General features: G+C 51.0%; 2 protein-coding genes across 2 annotated transcripts in view; both read right to left on the bottom strand.

The window, feature by feature from the left end:
• Nucleotides 1–515: 515 nt before the first annotated feature.
• On the bottom strand, nucleotides 516–9,451 carry Rflnb (refilin B). Its single transcript, XM_085695341.2, has 3 exons — nucleotides 9,104–9,451; nucleotides 6,554–6,663; nucleotides 516–4,034 (listed from the first exon to the last, which is right to left on the bottom strand). The coding sequence occupies exons 1-3, from the start codon at nucleotides 9,311–9,313 to the stop codon at nucleotides 3,704–3,706; spliced, it is 651 nt and encodes a 216-aa protein (XP_085551467.1). The 5' UTR covers nucleotides 9,314–9,451; the 3' UTR covers nucleotides 516–3,703.
• Nucleotides 9,452–25,628: 16,177 nt separating this feature from the next.
• The window catches only part of Vps53 (VPS53 subunit of GARP complex), a 136,432-nt gene continuing 134,320 nt past the window's right edge, over nucleotides 25,629–27,740 (bottom strand). The window contains exons 21-22 of the mRNA XM_085695344.2: nucleotides 26,414–26,518; nucleotides 25,629–25,920 (exon numbers count right to left, since the gene is read on the bottom strand). Of these exons, the coding sequence (XP_085551470.1) occupies nucleotides 25,750–25,920; nucleotides 26,414–26,518 (276 nt within the window). The 3' untranslated portion in view covers nucleotides 25,629–25,749. The remainder of the gene's footprint in view (nucleotides 25,921–26,413; nucleotides 26,519–27,740) is intronic.

The following is a 27,740-nucleotide window of genomic DNA, read 5'->3' as shown; positions in this document are numbered from 1 at the left end:
TAGCTGGGTGTGCTCGAGCATGCCTATAATCCCAACAAGGTCACCCTTGGCTGCACATCCGAGGCTAGCCTGGGCTACATGGGAACCTGTCTCAAACAAAAAATGTGTCATTTTTCTTTTCAAGAGACAAACGGGCCGGAGAGCTGTGGGGTCGATGAACAGGGCTCATGAGGCGGGGGTGGGAGGGTCTCAAGATGAGGGTCTTTCCTCAGTATGCTGATTCCAACATCATAGTTTTACTTAATAAAATAAAAGCAGGCCAGGCATGATGGCACAGCCTTTAATTCTAGCTTGGGAGACAGAGACTGGCTTGTTTTTGTGAGTTTGAGGCCAGCCCAGTCTACAGGGTGAGTTCCAGGCCAGCCAGGGTTGCACAAGGAGCCTGTTTATTAAAACAAACTACCTAAAACACCAAACACACACACACACACACACACACACACACACACACACACACAAACCAACTAAAAGACAAAATGAATAAAAAATAAATAAAGCAAGCAAGCATCCCTAGGTTTTATGTTTTAGATAATTTATTGTTAAATGGAGAAGTCACAAAGCAAAAATGGAGTGGGACAGAAGCCGAAGGTAATTTTAAAACTTTTTTGTCTTTTGCTGTGTCAAATATTTTCTAACTTTAACAACAGGGAACACATCAAGTGAAAGATACTTGTTCAGATGAAGTCTGTTTTTCGACATTTGAAAGAAAGACTACCTTTCTCCAGAAACACACAGCATCCTCAACAGCCATAACTTAAGAATCAGAGCAAAAAAAACTTCATAATGAGCACACCCGGTCTCTCACGCACACTTAGGAATGTCAAGTGAGTGAGTTTTAAGAATCTCCTCTTCCACTTTGCCAACTATTGGGAATCTGCTCTCGGCTGGTGACACCTTCATCAGGGTGCTCCAGGATGCCACCCAGCTTCCGGGCCTGCAGCTTGTGGGGCAGGTTTGGAGAATGAGAGCTGCCTTCTAGAGAATAACCTCACGGCGCAAAACACGCCTTTCCATCCCCAGTAGACATCCGCCTTTGCTTGCTTCTACTTACTGATACGGTTCTGGTTCCAGTCACACCTAGAATGTTCTGCCTGAACTTAACATGATCCAGCTTAACTAAGACCAGAGAGAGAGAGAGAGAGAGAGAGAGAGAGAGAGAGAGAGAGAGAGAGAAAGAGAGAATTCCTAAGGTATCATTCTGAACCCAAAACATGTGTCTCCAAAGGGACAGAGCAAAGCGTTGGTGATTTTCCTAATTTAAAAATTGCATTTGCGCCTGGCAGTGGTGGCGCATGCCTTTAATTCCAGCACTCAGGAGACAGAGTCAGACGGACGGACGTCTGTGAGTTCAAGGCCAGCCTAGTCTACAGAGCATGCTCCAGAACTGGTTTCATAGCTACTGAGAAACCCTGTCTCAGAAAAAACAAAAAACCAACCAAAAAAAAAAATGATTTTATTTACGCCTGGGGGCAGTGCACACCTTTAATCCCAGCACTCAGGAGGCAGAGGTAAGTGAATCTCTGTGAGTTTGAGGCCAGCCTGGTCTACAGAGCGAGTTCCAGGACAGCTAGGACTATTACACAGAGAAACCCTGTCTTGAAAAACCAACTCTCCCAAAAAATTGTATTTGCTCCCCCACCCCCAAGACAGGGTTTCTCTGTAGCTTTGGAGCCTGTCCTGGAACTAGCTCTTGTAGACCAGGTTGGCTTCGAAATCACAGAGATCTGCCTGCCTCTGCCTCCTGAGTGCTGGGTAAAATTGTATTTGCAAAAAAATTATACTTCCCACTTCAGTGACATTATAAAGTCAAGATAGAAAACCCACTTTTGCCAATAACTGCTTTTCCAAAGCCAAGTAGCATTTGCTACTTTGACTTCAACTGAGGACCTTGTGTGCCCCAGTGTGTTTCCAACTGAGCTGCACCCTAGTGAGCTGAAACCCTGAAGCCAGCGACCTCTCTGCCCAGCGAGATGAGTTAAAAGTACAACAGACCCGGCACTGCTGTCTGCAGGGGACACGGACTAGGTGGTGCGGTTCTAGACAGTTCCCCAGTCTTCAAACGAGAGTGATTATCTTTGCACCTCTTCACCATACTAACAAGTCTCTGCTGTAGCCCCAGGGGAGCCAGCGTGTTCTCAGTTCTGCTTTCCGGACAGATGGAAACCATCCTCAGAGACCCAGAGACATCACAGAAGTCAGAGCCGCTGTAACCCACTTGACATGATTTGGATGTATTCAGAGGAAATATGTACAACTCGTTCTTTCCAGTGCTGGAATCAAACCCAGTTTGCCACTTTCTTTTCTGCAGCACTGTGGGCCTGGCAGGGAGCAGGGGCAGGGGAGCAGGGGCAGCCTGGTGCACAGCACCCACTCGGCCAGCACTGTCCCTGCTGCTGTGATTGGCTCAGCTGGACTCTCTACGTTGGCCGGGAAACACCTTTGATTCGTGCCCGACTCCACGATAGTCACAGTGGTACAAAAGAAGTGTCCCCCATGGCCACAGAAACCAGGCTGATGTTTGAAGTGTCACTTTCCCATTCCTGAATTCATCTTAGCTTAATCTGAATGGTAAGCAATATGCCTGCTTTCGGGGGTTAAACCCAATCCCCCCTCCCCCAGTTTTGACACCATCAAAGCCCTAAGAATCAGTCCATTGAGACAAATAATCATGATGACCCCAGTCACATCCGAGTCTGCCTCCTCCTACTGCAGTTGCTCTTAGGCATGGCGGCCCACAGTGGGGTCCCTTTTCATGTACTTCCAACATGCGTTTTTCCAAAGCATTCTTTCAAAAGGCAGTTCCTCTCAAAAAGAGCCCTCTGCTGCATTTTTGCCTTGTGGAAAAAAAAAAAAAAAAGGAAAGTATTTCAAAACCCCAAAATACCTATGAGCAGAATTACACAAGTCTAGGGAGATGTTAACCAGATGCCAAGCATGCTACGGCTGCACCAGAGCCTGCGCCTGGAACCAACCTTTGAGAACCAGACGGCGGGTAGTGCCCCAGACTGGGCTAGCTGTTTACCCAATCCAACGACGGCGGAACGGGCAGAGAGCTTATATTTCAAAGGCATCTCCTTTTGTGGTTTTTGTTTTTCTCCTCTAATATCATGAAAAAGATTTTGATAATACTAAGAGTTTGGATTAGCCGGAAAAAGAAAAAAAAAAGGAAGTGGAAACAAAAAACTGGTCCAGCACAGGAGTCTCCCCAGGCTGGGCACATCTGCGCATCACAGCCCACCAGAGGCAGCTCCCTTTTCTTCTGTTCCGCGATGAAGATGTGCATGGCTGGAATTTCTTGGAATTCACTCTTTGCATGCCGGAGACATTCCCACTTTCTTCATCAGAAAATGGAGGACAAGCTCACCTCCGCCTGTCCTGATGGCATCGTCCTTTTGAAAATCTTTATTTTCTCATCAAAGAGAGACTTTGGGGAAACTGCATCAACCAACCAGCACATATATATACCTGCTCCTTTAAAAGAAACTATCTGAAAAATTTTAAACGACGCCAAGTTCCTCTATTATTTTAAGATGCAGTGATGCTTTTTCTCCTTCCCCTGGCTAGGCTTAGAGGTATCTCCAGGTCAGACTCCCCTGGGGCTGGGATGACGGGCAAGAGCAAAGGTCACCCAGCTTGTCCAGGATGGTCTGGGGGCCAGGGCAGTGTATGAACAGCTGGCCCAACCCCGAGTAGCTAGCTTGAGTCAGCATTCATCTGAGAGACTGTCACTACCCAGGAACTCTGTGGCCTCGAGCTCCACGCTGGACAGAAACCTCCTCAGCTTCTTGTGGCAGTTGTAATCCAGAGTGGTGGTGTAGACGGTCTTGGGGTACTTGGGGTACACGATGGTGGTACTGAGGAAGCGCGTGGCCTTGTGGCGGGGCTCGAAGCGCACCTCAGCCTTATAGTTTCGCCAAGTGCAATTGGGGATACAGGTGACTGTCTGGCTGCAGGAAGCCACCACCAGGCCCAGGGGCATCTGCACATCGTCAATGAAGTGTCTCTCAGAGTCGTACTTGACCGAGGAAGTATACCTGTAGGGAGACACAAGCCAGCATGAAGCTGTCCTATGCTAGGAGCATGGGGTTCCAAGTGTGATGGTTCATCTCTCCTGGAGTGCATCAGGGAGAAGCAGCAAGAGTCTACGGGAGTATTTTATGGGAGGCATGTTACTCCAGCTACTTCTACCTCAGGACCTAAATGGATCTTCCCAAACTTCCTGGAAGAGGAAAGAGAGGTGAAGAGATGAAGGTCTCAGTGTCCCTGAATGATGGACCTGGGTGGGTGGACGGACGGACGAATGGATGGATGGATGAATGGATGGATGGATGGATTGACTGATGCATTTGCAGGGCTGGGGATACAAACCATAGTCTTGAGCGCTAAGCAAGAACTCTACCCCTGAGCTAAACACCCAGGCCTGAGCTGAGACCCAAATGCAACACACAGACTTCTGAAGTTTACCATTTCCCACAGCAGGCCACAGCCCTGAATTCTAGTCCCATTTACATAAGCTAGAAGCCCTCAGTCTAACGACTTAACTTGCCTACAGCTCGAATCCTCTCTTATGACAAAGGATCTACATGCAGCCAAGTGCGGCCGGGGTAATCAAGTCACACACAGCACAGAGACATTTTGGTTTTGGTCATTGGCGACTGGCCACATATACGCCTGAGGTCCCACAGCTTGTATCATCCAGTGACATAGCACCTTCTTAATATGCCCAAGTGCATGCTGGCATGTGATGACACAAGCTGGAGTCATCTGAGAAGAAGACACCTCCATTGAGAAAATGCCTCCAGAGTTTAGCCTGAGGGCAAGTCGGTGGGACATTTTTGCGACTGGTGGTTGATGGGGGATGAGTGTAGCCCACCGTGGGCAGAGCCATCCCTGGGCAGGTGGTCCCAGGGTATGTAAAAAGCAAACCGAGCAAACTCGGAGGAGTGAGCCAGTAAGCAGCGCTCCTCCATTGTTCCTGCCTCTGGGTTCTTGCCTTGACTTCCTTTTATGATGTGAACTGAAACCTCACTAAGACGTTGTGCGATGACATTACCTGAGGACCTGTTCTCTGAACGGCTCTGTCGTTGGGCAGAGCTGAGTCATGGAATAAAGTGGAGTCAGATGCTCTCTGGGGGTAAAGAGCTTCTCCATCCGCTCCACGACCAGCCAGCTCTTGAATAAGAAGAGGAAGAATTCCAGAACTGCCAAGTGCTGGCTCTAGAAGCTTGGTTATGCCATGGCCTCAACTATGGTTTGGAAACCTCCCAACTCTGGGGGACCAGGAATCTGACCCTATCAATCAAAGCCAAGTGCATCCCTGATGACCACAAACGAACTCGCCATTTACATCCCTCAGTTGCTTTACTACCACCACCATCATCACCTCCACTACCACCTCCTCCACCACCTTCACTACCACTACCACAACCTCCTCCACCACCAACTCCACCACCACCACCTCCACCACCATCACCACTATCACCACCACCTCCTCCACCACCACTACTATTACTATTATTATTGTTGTTGTTGTTTTGGGACAGGGTCTTGCTAAGTAGGCCAGCCTAGCCTAGAATTCCCCGCTCCTGCCTCTGCCTCTGAGCGCTGGTTGAGACTGCAGGTGTGCACACTCTTCATGGTTGGGAGTTCGTGTGTTCTGGAAGCATCACAGGGCTACATTAATATTGCAGCTTCACAGATGTTAGCATCTCCACAAGCATCACGTGGGTGAGACCCAGCATTTTGTCTCTTCTCCCTGGAGTCACGAGATGCTGATGGGAGCCGATGTCACCAAGTCATGTCCCAGTTTTGTCAGAAACACAAGCTCCCGGGGAATAAAAGGCTAACCTGCTCACCTCGAAATGGATGAACCTCCCTCTGTTCCATATCAAAGGCCCCTTTGTGTTCGGGCAGCTGAAACTCCAGCTACAAAACCCCAGTCGCCAAAAGTAAAATTCCTTTTGCTAAAAAGACAGCCCTTTGCTGGAGTCCTTTGCTGGAACCTCTCCAGGACTCTGCCCCCCCAATCATCCCGGGTGAGACCATTCCCAGAGGACCTGTCCAGTGACATAACATGAGACAGGGTCATAGCACCTTGCAGGTGGGACAGAGGGGATGAGTGGCTTCAGGAAAGAAGGGATGTTCAACAAAATCTTTGGCACCCGAAGCTATGGTGTATGAAATGGATAATGCATGCGGCAGAACTTCATCCCAAAATCTCACTTTTATAAAGTTTCTAGTAGACGAAGTATTACACACCTGTAATCCTGACACTCAGGAGGCTGAGACAGAAATATCATCCGAAGCTTGGATGATAACCTGGCCTACATAATGAATGTCAAGGCAGCTGACTCGACATAGCAAAATCCCGTCCGGAAATTTTAACTAACTACCTGCATCAATAAATAGTGTGCCTACATATTTAACTAGACATCACACAAGAAAACAAGTCAAACTATTGACAGTCTTTGGGACGTTTTCATAGTTAACTTGTTAAAACAACAGCAATCAGACCTGGAATTTTAAGAAATAATATCAGGGTCAGTACACTCACTTTATTTCCTTCGGTGGTAAGGGATCAAACTCGACTCCTTCGCCGAAGGACAGGGGACAGAGCCGTGGTGGGCAGCCGGCAGCCAGAGAATGGGTCAGAGGTGCTGGGTTCTTCCGGGAGAGAGGAGAGAGTGGTTAGATCTTACGACTGACTGGCCAAAACACACACTTCACATAAGGCTGAGCCTCTGCGCCTCCAGGGAGGGCCCACATGGGGACTGGAGCCTGGCCACTGGCACAGGAAGTGCACTAGACAAGGCAGAAAGGTCGGGGTTCAAATCCCTCCATGTTTCAGGGGTGGGCCTTGCACTCATGAACACATTAGGCGAGGTCCATCCCAAGTGTGCTCTGTGCTCAGTGGAGTTCTCCCAGGTCCTGTCTCTAGCTTCACACTGCGGGAGGCTTGTGTGCAGAAGAGCAAGCAGACAGAGGCCAGAGTCAGAGGCTGCTGTACCACAAGAGCCTTGCGGTAAAAAGCTTAACTCTTCAGACCCTTCAATTATGCAGAGCGCCCCTCCCCCACTGTCATTGTCTCCGCAAAAGTTAGAAAACGGCCAGGACTTCTGCAAGGAAGAAAAGCTTCCGGATTTTTTTTTTTTTTTAAGGTAAAAGCCCACTCCTACTTCCCTACCTCCTTTGCTTCTGGGGTTGACTGGGCAGCAGCCATCCACGACAGAGGCTCCTACAACTCTGTGGCAGTGGAACTCAGGGATGTTTTTGCCCCACATTGGCTTCCACTAGCCAGAAAGCTCGGGGGCAGAGCGCAGTCTTTGAGTCCATCAGGGAAGCTCAGGTGACAGACAGTCTCTGGTCACCCAGTTTGCTAGAACCGGCCCTCTGTGCTCATGTGCAGAGATAAACACAGTGCAGAGGGACCTCCACAGCCCTTTGTGCTCTCTGACTTTCTGAGATCTGTCATTTTCTTTGCTTAATTTAAGAGCAAGAGCTACATCCGTGCCAGGGTGTGGAAGTGGCAGACCGACCCACCCCCAAGACAAAGAAGGCAAATGTTTCTAGAAGGTTGGCTGAGATCTTTACTGTGTTACCAGGACAAGACGCAAAAGCCAAAAGGACCGGCAGAGAGTCCTGGGGTACTGCTCCAGAGTTAGGATGGAGCTTGGTGACTAAGGGTTGGGGGAACGGATACAGTTCAAGCCAAGGTCAGAAATGAGGGGTGGGCACAGTGGGAGTAGAAACAGTGGGTCCTGCTCCGCTCTCTGGCTGCCAGAGTCTCCCCATCAGGGTGGCACATCCCAGGCAGCCCTGGAAGCTGCAGGGTTATGTGGTCACCCCAGTTTGTTCTCCCCCACTCTCAAGACAACTTTCATTCAGGGTACATTTGGCTTCCCTTTCCCCACTTTTCATTCCTGCCCACCAGACAGACACTCCCTGGGGTGTGGGAGGGAGACGAGGAGGCTTAGTAGTAACAGAGACAAATGCCCAAGGAGACACTAAAGGATGGCTACCAAGCCACAGGCTCTGGAACACGTCTGAGAAAGCTCTCAGAGAAGGTGACATAGCTAAGCATGGAAAGGCCATCAGGACTTGGATGGGAAAGGTGAGGAGGGTCAAGGTTCAGGTCAGGTGGAAGAAGGGACATCCGAAGCAGCCGTGAATGTCTGGTCTGTGGTTAGAGCAGGTAAGATGAGGCTGAAAGGCCAAAAGGCCGAGCTGAAGCAAACTTCACCTCAGAATGAAGTATGAGGTGCTGATGCTTGCTGAGACAGGGTCAATAGGTCAAGAGAGCCCACATCACCAAAGTTCCACCTTGGTCCTTAAGAATAACACTGCCACTGGCCACCCCACTGGAGTTCCAGTCAACTGCCATCCCTAAGTCATATATGAGTTTCAACTGCAGGCAGGATGTGGCTTCTCCTGAGACCCGCCTGCAAACCACCACCTGAACAGACAGATCCCAGGGCAAAAGAGACTTGGAGTTTTTCTTACAAAAAGTTGAGAGTAAAAGGATTAAAGCTTTCAAAGCCTTGGCCACCTGGAGGACTCCGATATCACTGAAATCAGAACTCTGGCTGAGTTAGGTATTCAGGACAGGGGCCCTCCAGCACATCGAAGGCTCATGGCGTGACTCCTCAGGTCTCCCAAAGGCTGGCCTGCCTTGTGCCGGGAGCCCTGAACACACCCCTCTCCCAGGTCCCGGCTGAGGGAGGCTGCCTTGGGAGCAAAGCCTCGGGGCGTAGGCCCCCGGGTGGGGAGGGCCGGGTTCCCTGTCCGTGTCCCGGGAGCCCCACCCAGCCCGCCCCGGCAGGAATGTGGTCGAGCCGCAGCTTGGCAGCCCCGGGGGCCACCACCTCGAAGGGAGGAGACCGCGGCTCGCCTCTCCCGGGGCTCCCGCGCCTCCCAGGCGATGACAATTTTCCAGCCACTGGCTCCAGCTGGCCAGGCTCTCTCGCTGCGCTCCCGCCCCGGCTCCCGGCTATGGCCACGCCGTCTCGACGGGCGGGTGGCTGCACCGACAGTGAGCGCTGGGGAGTCCTGGGGCGGGCTCCGGGTGGGCCAGCACGGGGAGAAGTCTGCGCACGAGGCAACTCACCGGGATGGCTGGGGTCGCCGCCGCGTCGGGCTCCAGCGTCCCCGGGACCGGAGCGCGTTCCCCACCGCCGCCCGCCGCCGCCGCGAGCCCCCAGTGACTGGGGCTAGGGCTTGGGGGCAGCCCTGAGTCCGGGCTGTCCAGGACGCCGTCGCCCTTCTTCTTCGTGTCCACGAGCTCGGGGACATCCTGCAGGCTCAGCCGGCCCACCATGGCTGCGCGTGTGGCGTGGCCGGGGCACAGCCAGCTCGGTGTTGGAGTGCGAGAGAGGGCCGCACACGCGGGCCAGGGCTGCTGCCCTTCGGGCCGCCCTCCTTGCCCCGCCGCCGGCGCGTTGTCCGGGAGTCGCCTGCGGCCGCGCTCGCTCGAGGCCCCGCCTTCCGCCCCGCCCCGGGGGCCGGCCCAGCCGTGGTGACCACCTAGAGGCCGTGCACCAGGGGCCGCTGCGCTCCCGCCGCGCGCCGCCTAGAGTCCCCGCGCCCCATCTTCCAGCGACGCCCCCTCCGCACCCCCCTTTACTGGCAAGCCGCGTCTCCCGCTGGCAAGGCTGCCGGCCTCCGTCCAGCCCCCCACCCTGCCTCTGGGGTGCACGGGGATCCTTGCCCTGTCCCTCGGACCCCGGGAGGTGCTAATATCTCTAGATCTGGCAGCCCAGAGCCAGAGCCGAGTCCCAGCCTGCAGAGGCCTGGGGGGGGGGGGGGGGAACGAGCAAACAACTGGAAATTATTAATACTTAATGCGCCTCGTATGGCTCCAGCCTCCTGTTGGCTCAGTAGGGCCGGCTCTGGCTCTCACGTCTGCCCCGAAGGAGGGGCGGCCTACTCCTCCGGACTCCCGGGAGGCGTTGATCACTCCCTGGACCGGTGCTTAGCTGAACAGGCTGTGGCCAGGCCAGGCAGGAACGTTCTAAGGGTGTCACAGGTTTGGATTTCCGAGAGAGACTAGCAAGCAAGCTGCCCAGCGGTTGGCTGTCTTAGGGCCCAAGATTCCCTTATGGAGGCCGCAGGTTTTGGTTTTTGTTTTTTTGTTTTGTTTTGTTTTTCACTCACAGGAACTTTCCTGCCATGCCATCTGAGGGGATCCCTTCTAAAAACAAGACAAAACCAAAAAACCTAACAACAACAAAGCTTTGACAGAGAAGACCCTTCCTTCTTCAGTGGGAACTAGTTGCACGGGCGGAGGGGGGGGGGGACAGAGGGGAGGCTGCCCAAATTCATTCCTTTTGTTCTTATCTCGATGTCCACAGTCACCACTGAGTCCACACAGTCCACACAGTCATCACACTTCCCTGGCTGTGGAGTGTGAGGCTCCTCTGAGATCCTGGAACTGTGACCTCTGCCAGACCTACTCCCGTGCCAGCTCTGAGCAAGTGTCACATACCCCACAGAGGACACCCCTGGCCCACCTTCGCAGGCCTGTCCACAACTCTGCAAAGACAAAGACCATCTGTCCTGATGATCTGATCCAGGGTGGCTCAGTTCAGTCCTCCTTTCTCTCTGCCCATCATTTTCAGATAAGGAGACAGAGAGACTTGCCTTGCTTCCAGTCACATGGTAGGGAGAAGGCAGCTTGCTCTGAACCGGAAGCCAGCATCATCCCTTCTCCAGAGGATGAAGGAGCAGGCTATATCAGGACGTTGTTCATTCGTTCAGGGCACGGGGGTGGGGGGGTGGGGATAGGTTACAAGATCCACAGTATATGGTACCCGACAAGTGTCTATGGCAAGGACATTCTGTGCTGTCACACTTCCCCACTCCGGATTTTCCCAACACCTGCACACCTCAGCAGTACTGCGCCCCTGGCATTAGAGGAGGAATCCCTGTACTTTCCGAGGGTGTGAAAGGTGGGCTGGTCATATTGGGAAAGATGACCAGGAAGATGGCAATCGCTCCAAGGAGATGGCAAATCAGAAGAGCTGGAGGACGGGAGAAAGCTCAGCATGCTGGGCCCTGACGACCACGTTCCATCTCAGTGCAGACTGCTGTGGGGAGTTTGCCTGCTTGGGGACTTGCTGACTCCAGAGCTTGAGAAGCCACATTGCCACCCTCTGAGCTGTACTCTGAACACTTATCTACATTCTGTCAGAAGACCCGTGGAGACAGCAAAGCTGCCAGCATAAGACAGAGAAGATGAAGCTTCCAGCCTTGGGGGTTCAAGTGAATCCAGAGCACTCCTTTTGGTCCACATCCTCACTGGCACCAGTATCAGCAGCAGCAGCTGGCGCAGGATGTCACAGCAGCTCTGGGCCCCAGGAGTAGCAGTCATCAAACTGGACTACAACCTGTATGGGTTCTGTCTGACCACCAAGAATAACCTCTCCCAACTCTTTTAGGCACAGACCAAGCAGGGCATTCTCCTGCCTCTGGAGAACTACCAAGTGACTCTCAAAGCATAAGCTGAGTGACCCACCAGTCTGCAGTCCTTCCTTCCTTCCTTCTTTCCTTCCTTCCTTCTTTCCTTCTTTCCTTCTTTCCTTCTTTCCTTCCTTCCTTCCTTCCTCCCTCCCTCCCTCCCTCCCTCCCTTCTTCCCTCCTTCCCTCCCTCCCTCCCTCCCTCCCTCCCTTCTTCCCTCCCTCCCTCCCTTCTTCCCTCCCTCCCTCCCTGTCTCCAAAGCTGCGATAGGGTGGGGGTAGAGGTGCTCTTGGAAAGAGAGAGAGCCAAACCACTGGCTCAGCCCCACTCCCCCAGAAGGGGACTTCTAGTGTAACCAGGTGTGAACCTTGATGCTCAGACCCTGGAAATGGGCTCTGTCTCTGGAGGCCTGAGTAGTGAGTTTAGACTTAGAATGTTTTGTTTTGTTTTTAAGTTAAAGTCTTAGAGGCTGGCCTGAAATTCTAGACAATTCTCCTGCTTCAGCCTACCACACTGAAGTGCTAGGGTTATGGTATGAACCAAATACCCAGCTTCAAATTGTACACTTACTGGAGCCTTCAAAGAGCTCACCACGCAAATTCATGATCCTACATTTTATTCCAGATGTTTTCCCCAGGATGTTGCTCAGAAATTTCTAATTAAAGCTGGGGGGAAATTCCAGGTCAGTCAGGGCTACATAACAAGGCCTTGTTTAAAAATTAAAGTAAAGCCAGCAGGGAAGAGGAGAAGGTACCTGCTTCTGCCCTAAGCCACCCTATCCCGGCTTTGGAGACAGGCTTTTATTTGAGGAGTAGTTGTGGTGTCTGTAGAAATCAGGAGGTAAGTTAGACAAAACAAGCATAGCCTAGAGAGACCACAGAGCCCAGATAGAGAATGGCTTCATCTCAAAGCTGTCCTTTCAGAGAGAGGCCATCACCCCTAGGCCTAGAGGCACCATGTCCTCACAGAGCTTGGCTTCCAGCCTGAGGCCTCTCCCAGCAGGGCCCAGGAACAAAAGCTGCCTGACAATGGAGGCCAATCCTGCATTTTTGTGGGGGGTTTTTGCACTGAAGTAAACCGATGCCCAACTGGGAATTAAGTCAGACAAGGGCAAGGCCGGACCCCTCATGGCTGCCACCTATTTCTGTGGAACAGCCTGTCTTCAGCAACGGCCAGCCAGAGGATTAAAACCACTCCTGGCTCAGTCTGCTGGCTCGTGCCCATGTCTGTGGCACCTTGCAGTCTCCAGCCCCAGGGCTCCAGGTTGTTCTCTGGTCAACAGTGCAGAGGATCTGCCCCGCTGCAGATCTCTTCCTCTTCATTTGTATTAGTGCCAACAAAATGTTTTCAAAAATAGAATTTAATTTTGTTCTTTAAGTATCTGAAGATTAAAGTCCTTTCTTTCAAAGGACACTGAAAGGGATCTGCCGTACTTGGTAAAGAAGGGAAGGGTAAGTGGCACGGGCTGGCAGTATCAGTATTTGGTGGGGTGGAGACACAGGGATCGGGAATTCACGAATTGACGGCCATCCTTGAGTACCTAGACAGTTTGAGGCGACCCTCCCCCCTTTTATTAAGGGAGCAGGGCAGAATGAAAAAGATGTGCTTCAGCCAGGAGCCAGGAATTATGTGGTGCATACCTGTAAAATCACAGCACGCAGGACAAAGACATGCTCTAAGGGTGAGTGACCCAACACAACCCACCCGAGTGTGGGCTCTGGTGCTGCGGGCGGGGATGGGCTGATATCCAGGAGCCCTTGGGATTCACAGGGTGGCACAGAGCCAGAGGAATATCCAGGGGCTTGTTTGGCAATTTCAGAGCTAGACAGGCCTGAAGAATCATCAGCAGGCCCCTTTTCCAGTCTCTCGTCTGGAAGCTTCCCAGTTTGGATGGAGGTTTGCTCAAGCCAGAGGGCAACATAAACCCAGAGACCAAGTGTGGCTGGTATGTAATCAGGCAAATGTTCCCTGAGTAGGGAACCCCCACAAGCCCGGTGAACTCTGGCTCTACCTGGATGCCCCCATCTGCAAACGCAGAGCTGACTTTCCCAAGTGCTCCCTAGTTACACTTGTAAAGGCCCACTCCTGCTCTTTGCAAAATACACCCAGATGGGATTTTGCAGAGGGCTAGGGCACATGGCCTCTGTGGGCTGACATCAATGCCTTTGTACTTCTGGCTCTGTTTGGCACATTCAGACTGGACAGCGGCTTGCGAGCTGGGAAAACGGACTTTGGTTAAGCAACTGAAGGTCAGACTGTTGGTTCCTTGCCTGACAAATAGAAAGGTATGCTGTCGCTGTCCCTTAGACAAGCAGCTGGCCTGTGGGGCCACACGGCAAGGCCACCTCAGAGGTCTCCAAGGTGCTTCAAGACCACAGAGGATCCAGCGCTATAGGACTGTCCCAGACAGGATGGAGAATGGGAGTCTTCGGGTGCACCTCATGACAATTGTTTGGGGCTGGAGAGATGGCTTAGGGGTTGAAACCATTGGCTGTTCTATCAGAAGTCCTGGGTTTGATTCCCAGTATCCACAGTGTCACAACTTTCTGTGTCTCCAGTCTTCCGGGATCAGGCATCCTCTATGGCCTGGCACCTCCAATCCAGTAGACCTCACCGAACACCCCCCATATCTTATCTCAGGCTTTTCTTTGTTATATTTTTTCTCTCTTTTTAAAAGTTCTTACGTAGCTGGGAATGACCTTAAACTGAACACCTGATCCTTCTACCTCCAGCTGCCAAGTGCTGAGATTATAGGTGTGCACCACCATGCTTGGCTTTATGTATTAATTGAAAGTTTTAGATTTATTTGCTTTATATGATTATTTTTCCTGTATGTATGTGTCCCATACGTGTGTCCTCAGAGGTTAGAAGGGGTGCCAGGTCTGTTGGGAGTGGAGTTACAAAGTCCTCCAGGAATGTGGGGTTTAAAACTGAAAAGCACTTTTTGAATAAGAACCCAAAGCAGAGCAACCAAAACAGCACTCTCGGACTCTTCCATGGAGAGCCAGGCGTTCAAAACCTCACCTCTACTACAGAACTGCAGCCATCTAAGTCCCCATATCTCTTATCATTTGACCTGTGCCACTGGGAGGAAGAGCAGAGGTAGCCAGGAAGTGGAGGAAGAACTACTTCACTTATTGTTATTACCTCACCACACTGCACGCAGAAAGGAAGACCACCGGGGCGGGGATGCAGCTCAGTTGGTAGCCTTGCCCGTCTTGCCTGTCTAGCATGAACGAAGCCCTGGATTCGATCTCCCGTGCTGCAGACAACTGGGCACAGAAGTATGTGCCTGTTCTCCCAGCACTGGGGAGGTGGAGGCGGGCGGATTAGATGTTCAAGGTCATTGCTGGCTGCTGATCAAGTCTCTGGCCAGCTGGGCTATGTGAGACCCTTTCCCAGGAAAAAGAAAAAGAGGGAAAAAAAAGCATGACCACCGATTTCATGGTCGAACCAAGGAAGCCCCAGGCAGAAGGGCCTGGGTCTTTTACACAACCAACTTGGACTAAGCAAGCTTTCTTGCAAGATGCAGCATAGGTTGGGTCACATTTGGTTTTGTGCAATGAAAATAAAAGAGGAACTTCTGCCTGGGTTTCTACAGATAGAGCTACAATTACATCCTCTAGCCCACAATGCCGGAAAAAACATCATGGCCGAGGCCAATGGGGATGTGGAGAAGTAGGTACGAACACACCATCAAAGGGAGCGTCAGTAAAACCACCTTGTGGATGCAAGAAACAGGCAACACCCTTAAAAAAAAAAAATGTGTGGAAGATATATCTCTTCCTGGATTTCTCTGTATTTACCTTGCTCCCAAGATCCTCTACTTCACTTCCTGAGAGTTAGGGTTACAGACAAACCTCCATGCCTTCTGGGCTTTGTGTGAGCACCCAGGATCCTAATTTTAGTCCTCATGCAGGGAGGAAAGTGTTTTACAGGCTGAAGCATTTCCCCAGCCCTGGGAGCAGAGGTTTTGTTTGTTTGTTTGTTTTGTTTTCTTGTTTGAGACAGGGACACACTATGTAGCTCCAGCTGCCCTGGACCTCACTATGTAGACCAGGCTGGCCTCCAACCCACCCACACACATCTGTCTGTCTCTGCCTGCTGAATCACAATCTGTAATTACAGTCGCAGGGTAGGCTAAGACAGGAGGATTGGGAACTGGAGGCCAGTCTGGGCTACATAGAAAGTTCAAGGTCATCCTGGTAAATCTCTGTCTCAGAGAGCTGGACAAGCAGGTAAAGGTGCCCAAGGCTAGACCTGGTAGCCTGAGTTTGATCCCTCAGGTACCACAGGTGATAATGAAACTGACTCAGGAAAGTTATCCATCGACCGTAACACAGTAGGAACACACCCACACATGCACAAAAATCGAATAAATAAAATAGATTTAAAAAAAATTAGAAACAAATGGAAACGAAGCTATATTAGGCCCTGGCCCTTGTGGAACAGCAGCCAGTGAGAGAAGGAACGATGGGTCTGTTGCTGTCGTTAGGGCCCAGGCACAGGTTTGAGAGGAGCTGCGGAGTTGAGTCTGGCTGCGGAGGTGAAAGGGCAGGAACAAACTAGAGAGTGGATGGACAGCGGGTCCAGACAGATGAATAAAACACACAACAATTTGAATAGGCTGGGACTCAGAGGTGCCGATGTCCCTGGGACAACCAGGAGTTCTCTGCCTACTGGTCACTTGATTAATGTGCACACGAGGTGACCCAATGACAGATCAGTGGGATCCTTCACCATGAAAGTATTAGGCATCTTCCTCTTGAGGTGGCCCTGATGAGGAAACGGCTCTTTTCCTATAAATCCTTGGGCATGGCTCCCTCATGCTCCTACAGCCCCAATTCACCCTGATACATTTATAGGGTGGTGACCTTTGTCCACTGGGAATAAACCATTTATCAGTCTGTGCTGGTGGACGGTACTGAACACCCACTGCTGGTCAGCTGGTCACAAGTCCACCTGGGTGCAGAGTCATCCTCCACCCTCAAAACGGAGTTCCTCCAGACAAGGCACAGGCTGAAAACCACCGTTCTACACAATAAGAGGTAGCTTAGAGACCAGCCTGATCTCAACAGGACCTCGGTTAGTATCCTCTCTGCAAAATGAGGGACTTTGGCCAAAGCCCCAAACCAAAACCATACACTGAACCCTGGTGCCCCAATTCAGAACTTCCCACCTGGAGGGAGGAAGGATTTACTGCAGTGGGGTAGCAGGGGCCCAGCGACTGCTCCCCTCGGGGCTTTATAACCAAAGCCTGAGCGTGTACTTTCCAGCTTTCTGAGGACTTAAAACAGGCATGATGATGTGTGCTGTTACCTCAGGGGATCAATAGATGGAGATGGGCACCATGTCTGCCTCAGGGCAGCCTGTCCCTCCCTCAGGACCTCCGGAAGAGCAGCCAGTGCTCTTAACCTCTGAGCCACCTCTCCAGCCCCTGGGACTTCTGTTTAATTAGAGTATCCGTGCTGCAGCCCCAGCAATAGGAGGCTGTGAGGCAGGAAGATTGAGGGTTTGAGGTGAGCCTGAGCTCAAAAAAGACCAAGCAAACAAATGATATGTGTAGACGTGGTGTGTGTGTGTGTGTGTGTGTGTGTGTGTGTGTGTGTGTGTGTGTACTAAAATATATTTGGGATGAGGAGATGGCTTGATGGGTAATGTGCTTGCTGTACCAGCTTAACAACTTGAGTTGAGATCCTTAGAACCCACATAAAAATACAACACAGCAGAATTCACTTGCATCTGTAGTCCCAGCATGGCCCTATCAGGGGATGGGGGCAAAGGTATGGGATTCACAGGCAGCTTGGGGAGCTGGCTGGCCTGGTGTAGACGGCAGTGAACAGCATGAGACACTGTGTCTCAAGGGTGGGAGGTGAGACCAGCACCGAGTGCTGTTCTGACCGTCACATACACTCTGTGGCACACACATGCTAGTGCACACACAGACGGAGTGGGGAGGGGGAGAGAGAATATCTATGGTTGGAAGAAGAACACTGTTTTCAATTTCTCTCTCTCTCTCTCTCTCTCTCTCTCTCTCTCTCTCTCTCTCTCTCTCTCTCTCTCAAACAGGGTCTATCCCAGCTGTCTTGGAACTCACTCTGTAGACCAGGCTGGCCTCCAACTCAGAGATCTGCCTGCCTCAGACTCCTGAGTGCTGGGATTAAAGGTCTGCATCGCCACCTCCTGGCTTGCTCACAAATTTTCAAATCAAGATTTCTAGATTCTTGCAATAGCAACAGAGCAATAGAGTAGATGCTGGGCTGAAACATAAATTATAAATCATCATTATGATCTTAGATGTAAAGTACTTTTCCCTTTCTTCATTCTCCTCCTCTTCTTTTTTGAGACAGTGTCTCACTATGTAGCCCTGGCTCCCTTGGAACTCGCTATTTAGACCAGGCTGACTTCGAACTTTCAGAGATCCACTTGTCTCTGCCTCTTGAGTGTGCACCAGGCGTGCCTTTAAAAAAAGACAACAGTCTCAGTGACTCACTATGTAGACCAGGCTGACCTCACATGCCTGGTGCCCAACGAGGCAAGAAGAGGGCATCAGACCCTCTGGAACTAGTGGTGCTGGAAAGCTAACACAGGGCATCCTCTAGAAGAGCAGTTTGACCACTGGGTCATCTTGCCAGGCAGTGGAGGGTGTCCCTTGACCCTCCTGCCTGCAGCTATGTGCCACTGATCCCCAAAATATTTTCCACTTACTGAAACATTTTCAACATGCTGATTTTCTTTGAAAAGTTTCAACTCAAAACATGTTATTTATAGTAAAGTCTCCATGCCTATTTTGTATAGCAAGACTCTTACAGCTTATAAATGTGAAAAGCACTGCTGAAGTACATGGGACCTGGAAAAGGGAAGGAGGCTTTGGTCAGGTCCTGGCTCCATCCCTTCCTGGGTGTGGTCCCCAGTGTCAAGATGCTGGAACTCTGTCAAGCAGCAGTGGTCAAAATGCAGTGCATCCCCCACCCCCACCACATACCTGGGCACATTGTTTTTGCTCTCTGAGCCTCCTGGTCCCCTACATGAAAAGGACCAACCTACTTAAACAGTTTTAAGAGTAGGTCTTGCTCCATGGCCTGTCTGGCCTGAACTTGCCATCTTCCCTTTCACAGCGGAAGACACGTTGGCCCCATAGCTAGGAGCCAGGACCAAGCCAGCTGGGACCTACTTCTTGCATCCCCTCCGACAGCAAAGCTTGCCAGCCTCAGAGCCAGTACCTGGGACAAGGGCTGGCAAGAAGGCTCAGTGGTAGGAGTTTGCTGTCTGAGTCGTCAACAGGACCCACACAGAGGGAGCAAATTAATTCCTCAAAGTTGTCCTCTGACCCCCACAACGCACTACTGAACTCTCTGTGTGTGCACATGAAAATAAATTTGAAAAATATATAATATATAATTCTAAGTTAAAAGAGAACAAGAGAGGTATGGCTGTTGTATGTAATCCTTGCACTTGGGAGGCTGAGACAGGAGGATTGACGCAACTTTGAGACCAGCTTGGACTACAGAATAAAAAACTCTACTTCAAAAAGAGGAGGGAGGGCTGGAGAGACAGCGCAGTGGTTAAGAGCGCTGGCTGTTATTCCACAGAACTGGGGTAGATTCCCAGCCCCCACATGGTGGCTCACAACCATCTCTAACTCCAGTTCCAGGGGATACAATGTGCTGTCTGGACACACACATACACACCCCAAAATAAATCTTAGAAGTACAGCTAAACATGGAGTCAGGCCTCCCCCGGGCCTGCGTCTGTGGAGGCAGGTGTGTCTGTGAATGGCTGTTTCTCTGTGGATGAGCTATCCTTCCGTTTGCCTCGGCTGGGCAGCCACAGTACTTCGTTCAGGGCACCCGCAGAATGTGGTCTACCTGCACCTTAACACACACCAAGGGGCAGAAGCAGCGAGCTGCTCGCCACTCCACCCTGGAAAGCTTTGGCACCCTATGTAAAGACTTTCCTTGGCCTCGGAAAGAGAAGGGAGTTTGCTGAGAAGCTGGTCTTAATTTCTGTCTCGTTGAAAAATTATCCTGAACAGAAGGAGGCGTGGAAATTGTGCAAATTCCCCTTGATTAGGGAGCAGAAGCTGAAAGACATCTCAGATTAAGTGGGAGGCAATCTTAGCCGACTGAGCACTTCAAACTAGGTTTTCTCTCACAATTTGTTTTGTTTTGGTAAAAACAAAAAACAAACGAAGCTATGGCAGTGCTTTTAGTAGTGCTGCAGATGGATCTGGGTCCCTGCACTGCCAGACAAGCATTCTGCTTAGGCCATATCCCCAGCCATAGGGCAGCGGCTACTCCTGATCGCCCTGCCTCTGCTTCCCCAGTGATAGGGCTCTAGGAGCCTTCCCGTAAACCCCACCCACCACAATTTTTAATTTATAATCACTCTTACCTCTTCACAATCTCTGAGTCATCAGGGCTAGGTAGGAACTTTGCCCCTGAATGCAGGTAATTAGGCAGCCTTGGGAAAAGAAATCTAAGATTCTTTGACAGGCATTTAATGGATTCCATTCTGTGAGCCAACCACAGCTTTCCCAATTAGGACTGCTTGTCTCTCCATAATTTGGGGGTTACTGTAGGTCAAAAAACAAACCTCATAAAACCCCAGAAGACAACAGAAGGCGTTCAGGCAGGAATCACTGGAGAGTGGAGCCTCGGACTGGACACCATACGCGAAGCATTCTTTTGGACCTTTGCCAAGCAGTCACAGGAAATGTGTCCACTCTCCAAAGTGGGCGGCCTGGCCAACACCACTGGGACAGGAAACTCTCTTCCGCGTCTGTAGGCTTATTCCTAACGGCTAGGGAAGTAGCTGCTGCCAGGGCAAGAGGGGCGCAGAATTTGAGGACCCTTGAGTGAGATGGACATCACCATCACGACCTAAAAAGGGCAAGGCTGACATTCTGCTGCTCAGCTGGACAGAGGATACAGCTGGGACAGAGAAGCAGGATTCACACACTGCCCAGGGAAGGCGGGTTGGTCCCAGGAGGTTACGCCCCCACTGTCAGGCCTTCCAGTCAGACTCGGCCGACATTTCCCCATTTCCCGTAGCCCAGAGAGACAGACCCACGCTTTAGCCAGTGAGAATTGCACAGCCTCGTTGACTCTTTGTGTCTGAGACAGTCTCATTCTGCATGTCAGATTGGTCTGGACTATGGAGTCCAGGCCAGCTTCAAACTCATAGAAATCCTTCTGCCTCAGGTCACTGGGGAGAGCCAGGCTTAATGGCACACACCTGCAATCCCAGCATTTGGGAGGCAGAAGCAGGACTAACAGGACTTCGAGGCCAGCCTGGATTCCGTCTCATTAAAATGAATTAAAAAAAAAACCCACAAGGATTACTGGGAAGGTTTATAATCCTTTTTCACAGATGTTGCAAAAGGAGGCTCAGAGTCAATGACTGGCCCCATGTCAAAGTGCTAGGACCAGACCTGCAGAGCAGGGCTTCTGTGGAAGTTTCCATCCCGGTCTGCTTTTGTTTCCAGTGGACACATTCTTCATAGGCCACTGCTCACCAAAGCTTCCTCTGCCTGGCTATGGAGGTGAGAAGGCGGAGGGCTGGTAGGAAAATCATCTTGCATGCGGCCCTCTGGGGTGGGTAATCGGAAGTGCTTCTTTTCTCATGAGAGTCATCCCTGGCTATCCCCTGGAAGCAGGAGCCGGTGACGATGGATGGAAACTAGGTAAAGCTCTCAGGCCAGCCTAATGGAAGTGCTACGGCAGATTTTCCACTGTTGAAAGAAACAGCAGAATTCCCTCAAAGATCTCATTGCAAAATGCCCACCCAGCTGTGAAGGAAGCAGGAGTAACTTGCTGTCCAGAGGCGAGAGATCTCTGGGCAGCCACATGGGAATCTGGGCTGAGAGTGGACCGGCAAGGGGAGGGGAGAGCCAACAGATGGAAACTCAGCGCCAAGTGGAATCCAAACCAGGAGCAGTACACTTGCCACACACTCAGACCGAGGGTGCCACTGCGGCTGGACAGCTGGTGGCGGCCCCGGGCTGCCACGTTCTCCTTGGGCACAACCTCCTTAGACTGTCAGGAAAGCAGAGCATGTCCCTCCACCTGCCTCGGTGAGAAGTGAGGCGGCAGGGAGGGAAGCTCAGGCTCCTTCTTAGGGTTCCTTCTGTTTTCTGTCAGCAGTAGGCAAAGACATCCTAGCAAATGACATTCAGTAATGCTTTAATTAACTGCAGTATTTTGTATTTCAAGATGCAGCAAGAAATCAATTCCAGATGGGGAAAACGAAAGACACTTACACAAAAGAATGATTCTTTTATTTGAAAGAAATTTACATCTCCCCAAGGTGCGGAACTCGGCGGGTCCAACAGGCTTTGTTGATGGACAGTTAGGATGGGACTGGAAATTTTTATTTCATATGTAAAATGTAATGGTTCTCTCCCTGTCTGCTGGCTTTTCACAAGCCTGTTTCCAAGGTTAATGCTTAAATGGCCCGATGCAGTCAGCCCTAACAATTTTATTTTTGGGAATCCAACTTGGAGTAGACAATATGTGTGGAACTTGCCTTCCCTCTCAAGCAAGCTAAGGTTATTTTGAGACTTCTCTTCCTAGGCAGAGGAATGACATTTCCAGCTGCGTACTTTCGGCAATTTCCTTTAGCCTGCTGTAAACAGGGAGCCAGGCTTCCTTGTCCACCGGCGACTCAGGATGGGCCTGTGTAACGCCCACACCAGGCAGCAGCCGGAACCTGTGCTCCCCGCTCTCTGTCATTTCATCTGCACCTAGGGGCCACTTGAGATGCATGTGAAGTGGGCACCTTCCTGAGTGCTGGGCAGAGTCTTGGTGCTTATTCTTTGTTCTGCCAGAGAGGAATTTTCTTTTCCATGATAGGGTGTGTGCCCAAGGCCTTGCACCTGCAAGGCTCTCCAAGAGGCTAGAGGTTCTTCATGGTTTCTGCTCTGCAGGTACAGTCTAAACAAAGCCTTCTCTAGCCTGGCCCCTCGGAGTCAGCTATCTGTCCTAACAAGAGTCGCAGGGAACTCTCCACATCTGGTGCTGCTGTTTCTGTCCTGTTGTTCTTCAAGAGCATCTCTCTCTGTGTAGCCTTGGCTGGAACTCCCTATGTAGACCCAGCTGGCCTCTAATTCAGAGGTCTGCCTGTTTCTGCCTCCCCAGTGTTGGAATTAAAGAATTAAAGAGACATAACACCTAGTTATGTCTATCGTTTTGAAGTGACAATAATAAATAAAGGCTGAGCCACAGGCACAAAAACATTATGATGACTGATGAATGATCCCTGGTCACCATGGGAAGAGTCCTCATCATCTAAACAGGCTTCAGACGAGAGCCGCCAGCCTCTAGAAAGGCCAGGCTGGTACCGGCTCAACTGCACAGCTACGGCCTTGAGTTAGACAGTCAGAGAAACACACATTTGTGGACATGACCTTTCTCTTTTCAGTGCAAGGGCTGAGAGCAGGGAGTGAGCAGTTTACAGGCGATCCTCTGGATCTATGGGTCATGCATCTGGTGCTTCAATCAAAGGCAATAACAAGAAAAAATAAGAAGAAACCTGTTCGAACACATACAGACTAGTTTCTCAATTGTGACTGGTTCCTAAGCCATCCGGTGTAACAACTCCTGATTTTGAGGTATGGCAGTGCATACCTATACTGCCAGTGGTTGGGAAGCCAGCCTGGGTTATGAGTTCAAGGTCAGCCTGGACCACATAGCTACTGAGACTGTCTTAAAAACAAAACAAAAAGGGCTGGAGAGAGGGCTCAGTGGTTAAGAGCACTGGTTGCTCTTCCAGAGGTCCTGAGTTCAATTCCCAGCAACCACATGGTGGCTCTCAAACATCTGTAATGAGATCTGGCGCCCTCTTCTGGCCTGCAGGCATATATTCAGGCAAAATACTGTGTAATAAATAAATAAATCTTTAAACAAACAAAACAAAATAAAACCACTACCAAAAACCAAAAACCAATAAAACCGCCCGAAACAACCCAACTATTTATGTAGTATTTACATCATATGAGGCATCATGCATACTCTAGAATATTTAGTGTCAGTGAGAGGATGTGCTTAGATTATTTACATACACTGTCAGAAGGGACAGAGCATCTGCATGGGGTGTGTGTGGTCCTGGAACCAGTCTCCTGCGGATGCTGACAGCTTCTAAACATATACACGCCAGGCCTCACTGCAGACTTACAGAGTTAAGCCTTCAGACATCTGCATTTTTCAAAGGGCCCCAGGGGACTCTAATGCATTCCCCAGGTGAGGAATAGGCTGTCTCTCAGAACACACCGTATTCAGTCCTCATCAAGAAGACATTTAACATAACTCCTACTGACATCTATCTGCTGGCTCCTCGGTGATTACCGACAGTGCAATACATCAAGGAAGTCACTTCGCTGGCTGTGACCACCGACTGGGAGGAATGGCAGCTTGACATCTCAATGCCATCACAGAGAGGGCTGGAAACCCAGCCTCTCAGAATGAACCAGAAAGAGAAGCGCGGTGAGCTGTGCGAGTATGGTGACAGTGGCCTGGTGTGGGACGAGCCCGCTGGCTTCCTCGGCTCCCCTAGGTGGGTGGCAGGTGGCTGAACTGGTTGTGCTGTTTTGAGACAGCCCTTCTTTTCCAAAACAGGGCAAGCCACACAGCTACTGGACGCACAGAGCAGCACGGAATCCTTCTGCGGAGCGCCAGTGGGCTGCGCTTGTCTAAGTTATGACACGTCTTGGCCAAGGGTGACATGCCTTTTTCTCGCCACTTGTTTTCCTTCTGTTTAGAGTTTCAGAATGCTCAATACATAAGAGTTATAGTGACTAGTAAGATTAGTTTAGATGCTGATGAAGAAATGAGGCTCTAGGACTGGGGTGTAGCTTTGTGGTCAAAAGAATGAAAAAGAAAAGGAGAAGAGACATAGGGCCCAGGATGCAAGCGGAGTATTATGGGTATCCAGAACTAGCCAGATGAGGTTTGTTGCTGTGGTGGTGATGGAAGGGGTGGCCCTGGGATCTGGGATCTTACTGTCCTACTGGACGACATGTTTACACCTGCCAAAAGCTGTCACTAATGGTGGTCACACTGAGGTAGTGCTCATGTAATTGAACCTTGGTTTCTAATGAGCCAAGAGAGCAGGTATGGCCTCCCTCGTGAGGTACCCATTCCCTGGAGGTGGGGCGATTCCCCAGTGCAGGGCTTGATTTCAGGAGTTAGTGGTCGGCAGCATGGTCAGGACAGGGTTGAGCTATGCTCTGGGCTCTTCCAGGTTCTGAGCCTGGGGTGCAAGGTCAATAATCACACTCCTAGGTGTCTCTCTTGCTGGTAGTGCCGCACCACTGAGGTGATGCATGCGGCCACCATGTTTCAGGGACTCTGGGAAATATTCCAGACTTGCAATGTACCAGGGAGTGGGAAGTCAGGCGGCCAGATTTCCTGTGTCTTTCTTCTCACAGCTTCTGCCAAAAAAGCCAAAGAAAGACCTTCCAAGGGAACTTCCTGGTGTCTCAGAAGACAGTCCCCTCCCTCGGATCCAGGAGCAAAGTGCATGGCTGGACAATGTGTTCATGTTTAGGGAGAGTGCTATGCAGACTCTGTGTCTCTAAGTCAGCTCTAGGTCTGCCTCCACACCAGCTCAGAAGCCCATCACAGGCAAGACACCTGATGCCCAGGCTGGGCATGCCAGCATCCTTAGTCTGCCTCGCCATGTGTAAGATGAGCAGTGTGCAATGCTCTCCTGGGGAGTACAGAGACGTGGGGGGACACGAGGGTAATTTGGGCATGTCATGGAAGTCAGATTTAGGCCCTAGAAAGCAGCAAGTAACATGGGATGTGCCAATCCTGATAAAGAGAGGCCAGTATCCCACTCTGCCATCTGACACTGAGTTCACTCAGCCCCCCGCAAGCCAATTCCAGAGACAAGGAGGGAAAAGGCACCCCTGGTTGCAGAGGCAGGAAGGGGTGAGATCCAGGCTTCCTCAGTCAAGCTCCAGGTACAGGCTGGTGGGGCCCAGAGCTGGTGGGGAGGGCTCTGTGGGGAGGTGACATGGTAACCCAACCATCACGGCAGCCTGGAGATAGAAGTGACCACAGGGACCTTTCACCCAGTGCTGCCCTAGCTTCAGGAAGGTAGGTAATCTAAAAATGCCTTTTTACAACCCAGTTTCACTCAGTTTCCCTGACTGGCATAGAGCGAAGACAGGGAATGGGAGAGATAGTTTAATAACCGTAATGCCCCTAGAGGTTTCAAGACTGAGAACCTAGAGTCCTGAGTGAGGGTTTCCAGAAATCAGTCGCTCAGGGTCCCTGGCAATGTCTGTATATTCCTTACAGTCTCTTCTTAATCAATTTCTCAAGTTTGCGGATCCTGGATGATTCTTGCTCTGGTGTTGGAGCCATGAGGGACAGCGTGCTGGAATTTTCTGCCCCTGAGGGTGGGGCAGGGAGCCTCTGTCGAAAGAGTTCCAGCATGCCGCTCTGCTCGCTCCTCTTCAGCCCCTGAGAGGAGAGGGAGAGAAGGTGGTCAGGGGTGGTCCCACAATCGATGGCAGGGGCACAAAGCACACTTTGGTCCTGCAGTTTGCCCAGCCTGAGCTCCACTGGGCTAACTGCCTAATGGCTAGAACCCAAGGACCTTGATTTCTCCAGGGCAAGTACTGGTCCTAGAGAGCAGCCTGGAAGGTAAAATCGAGGCAAGAAAAGGGGCTAACAGGACAGGAGAGAAAGAAGGGCTGAAAAGAGAAGAGAGAAACAGCAGAGGGAAGGACCATCTTATTCTTCCATGCATTGCCCCACTCCATCCTCCCCTGGGGGGTGGCCATCCTTGGGCAGGGTGGTCCTCAGGATGCTGCAGCCTGCATGGTCAGGATCGGCCTTCAGGAAAGGCTTTCTGCAATCTGGGATTCAGGGTGACTCTGAGGCAGTCCCCCACATTCTATATCCACACTCCATGCCTTGGGGTGGATGGGCTATAAATAACAAGAGGGCTCACCTTCATGTCCAGTATTTTCTGGAAGGTTTCTGTGTTGCAATCCGTAAGGAGTTTGATGTAGTTGTCAACAAATACCACCAATGGCTCATGAGGGGCCATCACCACCTACCAACGGAGGAAACAAGAATAGGTCCTTAGGAGCCCTCAGGCTAAGGGCAGGGTCAGCTGACCACGAAGACGCCTACTGCCACCCCAAGTCTGTGCTCAGAAATGCTCTGATGGTTCATTTCAACTTGATGTCCAATTACAGTATTCCCAAGAGTGGCTGAATCACCATTATTACCCAGGTTGTCTTTTAACATATGGATTCCTGGTCCCCCAACACCCGAGACTCCTAATTCCCCCAGGAAGCATGGAAGAGACCATCTGCCGGAGATTTCATGGGTGGTGGGGCATCCACTCCTTCTGTCTGTTACTGAGAAAGGGCAGAAGCCCATAGATATCCTCAGAAACAAAAATCCTGAACTGGCCTTACTCTTTTGAAGACCTGAAATCTGACACTTTGTGTGGCCACATTCATTTAACAATCAGTACACAGACAGATGGCCGCACCAGCCTCAGATTCATTTCATTTGGTTCTGGAATATGCTGATGTTTCTTCCCTCATGGGCTGGTTTTGTTTTGAATTCCTGGGAATGTACCAGAAAGTGGCAAGGAGCAGTTCCTTTAAAGGGCCTTTGCAGCTATTTCCCAGAATGCAGCTCTCCTCTCTTGAGCAGACCAGCTGGGGAGGACCTCGTTTCCTCAGGCACAGGCTTTAGGTTTCCCAGGCCCCTCATGTGGTCCAGATCCTGAGGTCTGCAGCCAGACCAGGCCACTGCAGCTTTATTTCCCTGCTATCACTTGAGTCACCTGGGAAACGGGCCTGAGGAGCCCGCAGGTGCTGAACTCTCAGCTCTCATGAGAACGGAGCCTCTGCTTCCCCACTGCCAGCCTTTTCTGACAGGCTGGGGTGGAGATCAGAGGCAGGCGCTGCTCCACCAGGGCACCACATCCAATCGCTTGTCAAAAAAGGCTTTAAAAAGCCCATTTGCCAATTAGATTCAGTTACTACAACATCTGTTCAGAGTTCACTTAAAGGTGCAAAACATGGAAAGCCAAAAGGCTTCTGGGGAAGGGAGTGACATCTGGGCCTAAAATTCCTGCTGAGAGGCAAGGGATCCCTGGGCTTCGCTCCTGATTTCCCATCTGGCTCTCAGCTGCTAGAGCTTATTAAACAGAACTCACCTGTCAGAAAGGATTGCTGATCCCCAGGTAACCGTGCACTGATTTTCAACATCACAGAGTGTGGGCAGCCCTCGGGGGTTAGAGAGGACAGGGCAGACTC

The sequence above is a fragment of the Myodes glareolus genome, chromosome 9, assembly GCF_982192425.1.
Source record: "Myodes glareolus chromosome 9, mMyoGla1.1, whole genome shotgun sequence".
Taxonomy (NCBI): Eukaryota; Metazoa; Chordata; class Mammalia; order Rodentia; family Cricetidae; genus Myodes; species Myodes glareolus.
The sequence above is the reverse complement of the archived record's forward strand: the minus strand, read 5'-3'. Positions and strand labels throughout refer to the sequence as shown.

What these genes read in the sequence shown, in the direction of transcription:
- Rflnb (XM_085695341.2), bottom strand. Translation starts at nt 9,313, where the DNA reads ATGGTGGGCCGGCTGAGCCTGCAGGATGTCCCCGAGCTCGTGGACACG. An exon ending in CGGCGACCCCAGCCATCCCG is followed by an intron (nt 6,664 to 9,103) that starts GTGAGTTGCCTC and finishes CTCTCCCGGAAG; the next exon opens with AACCCAGCACCTCTGACCCA. An exon ending in TTACCACCGAAGGAAATAAA is followed by an intron (nt 4,035 to 6,553) that starts GTGAGTGTACTG and finishes GTCTCCCTACAG; the next exon opens with GTATACTTCCTCGGTCAAGT.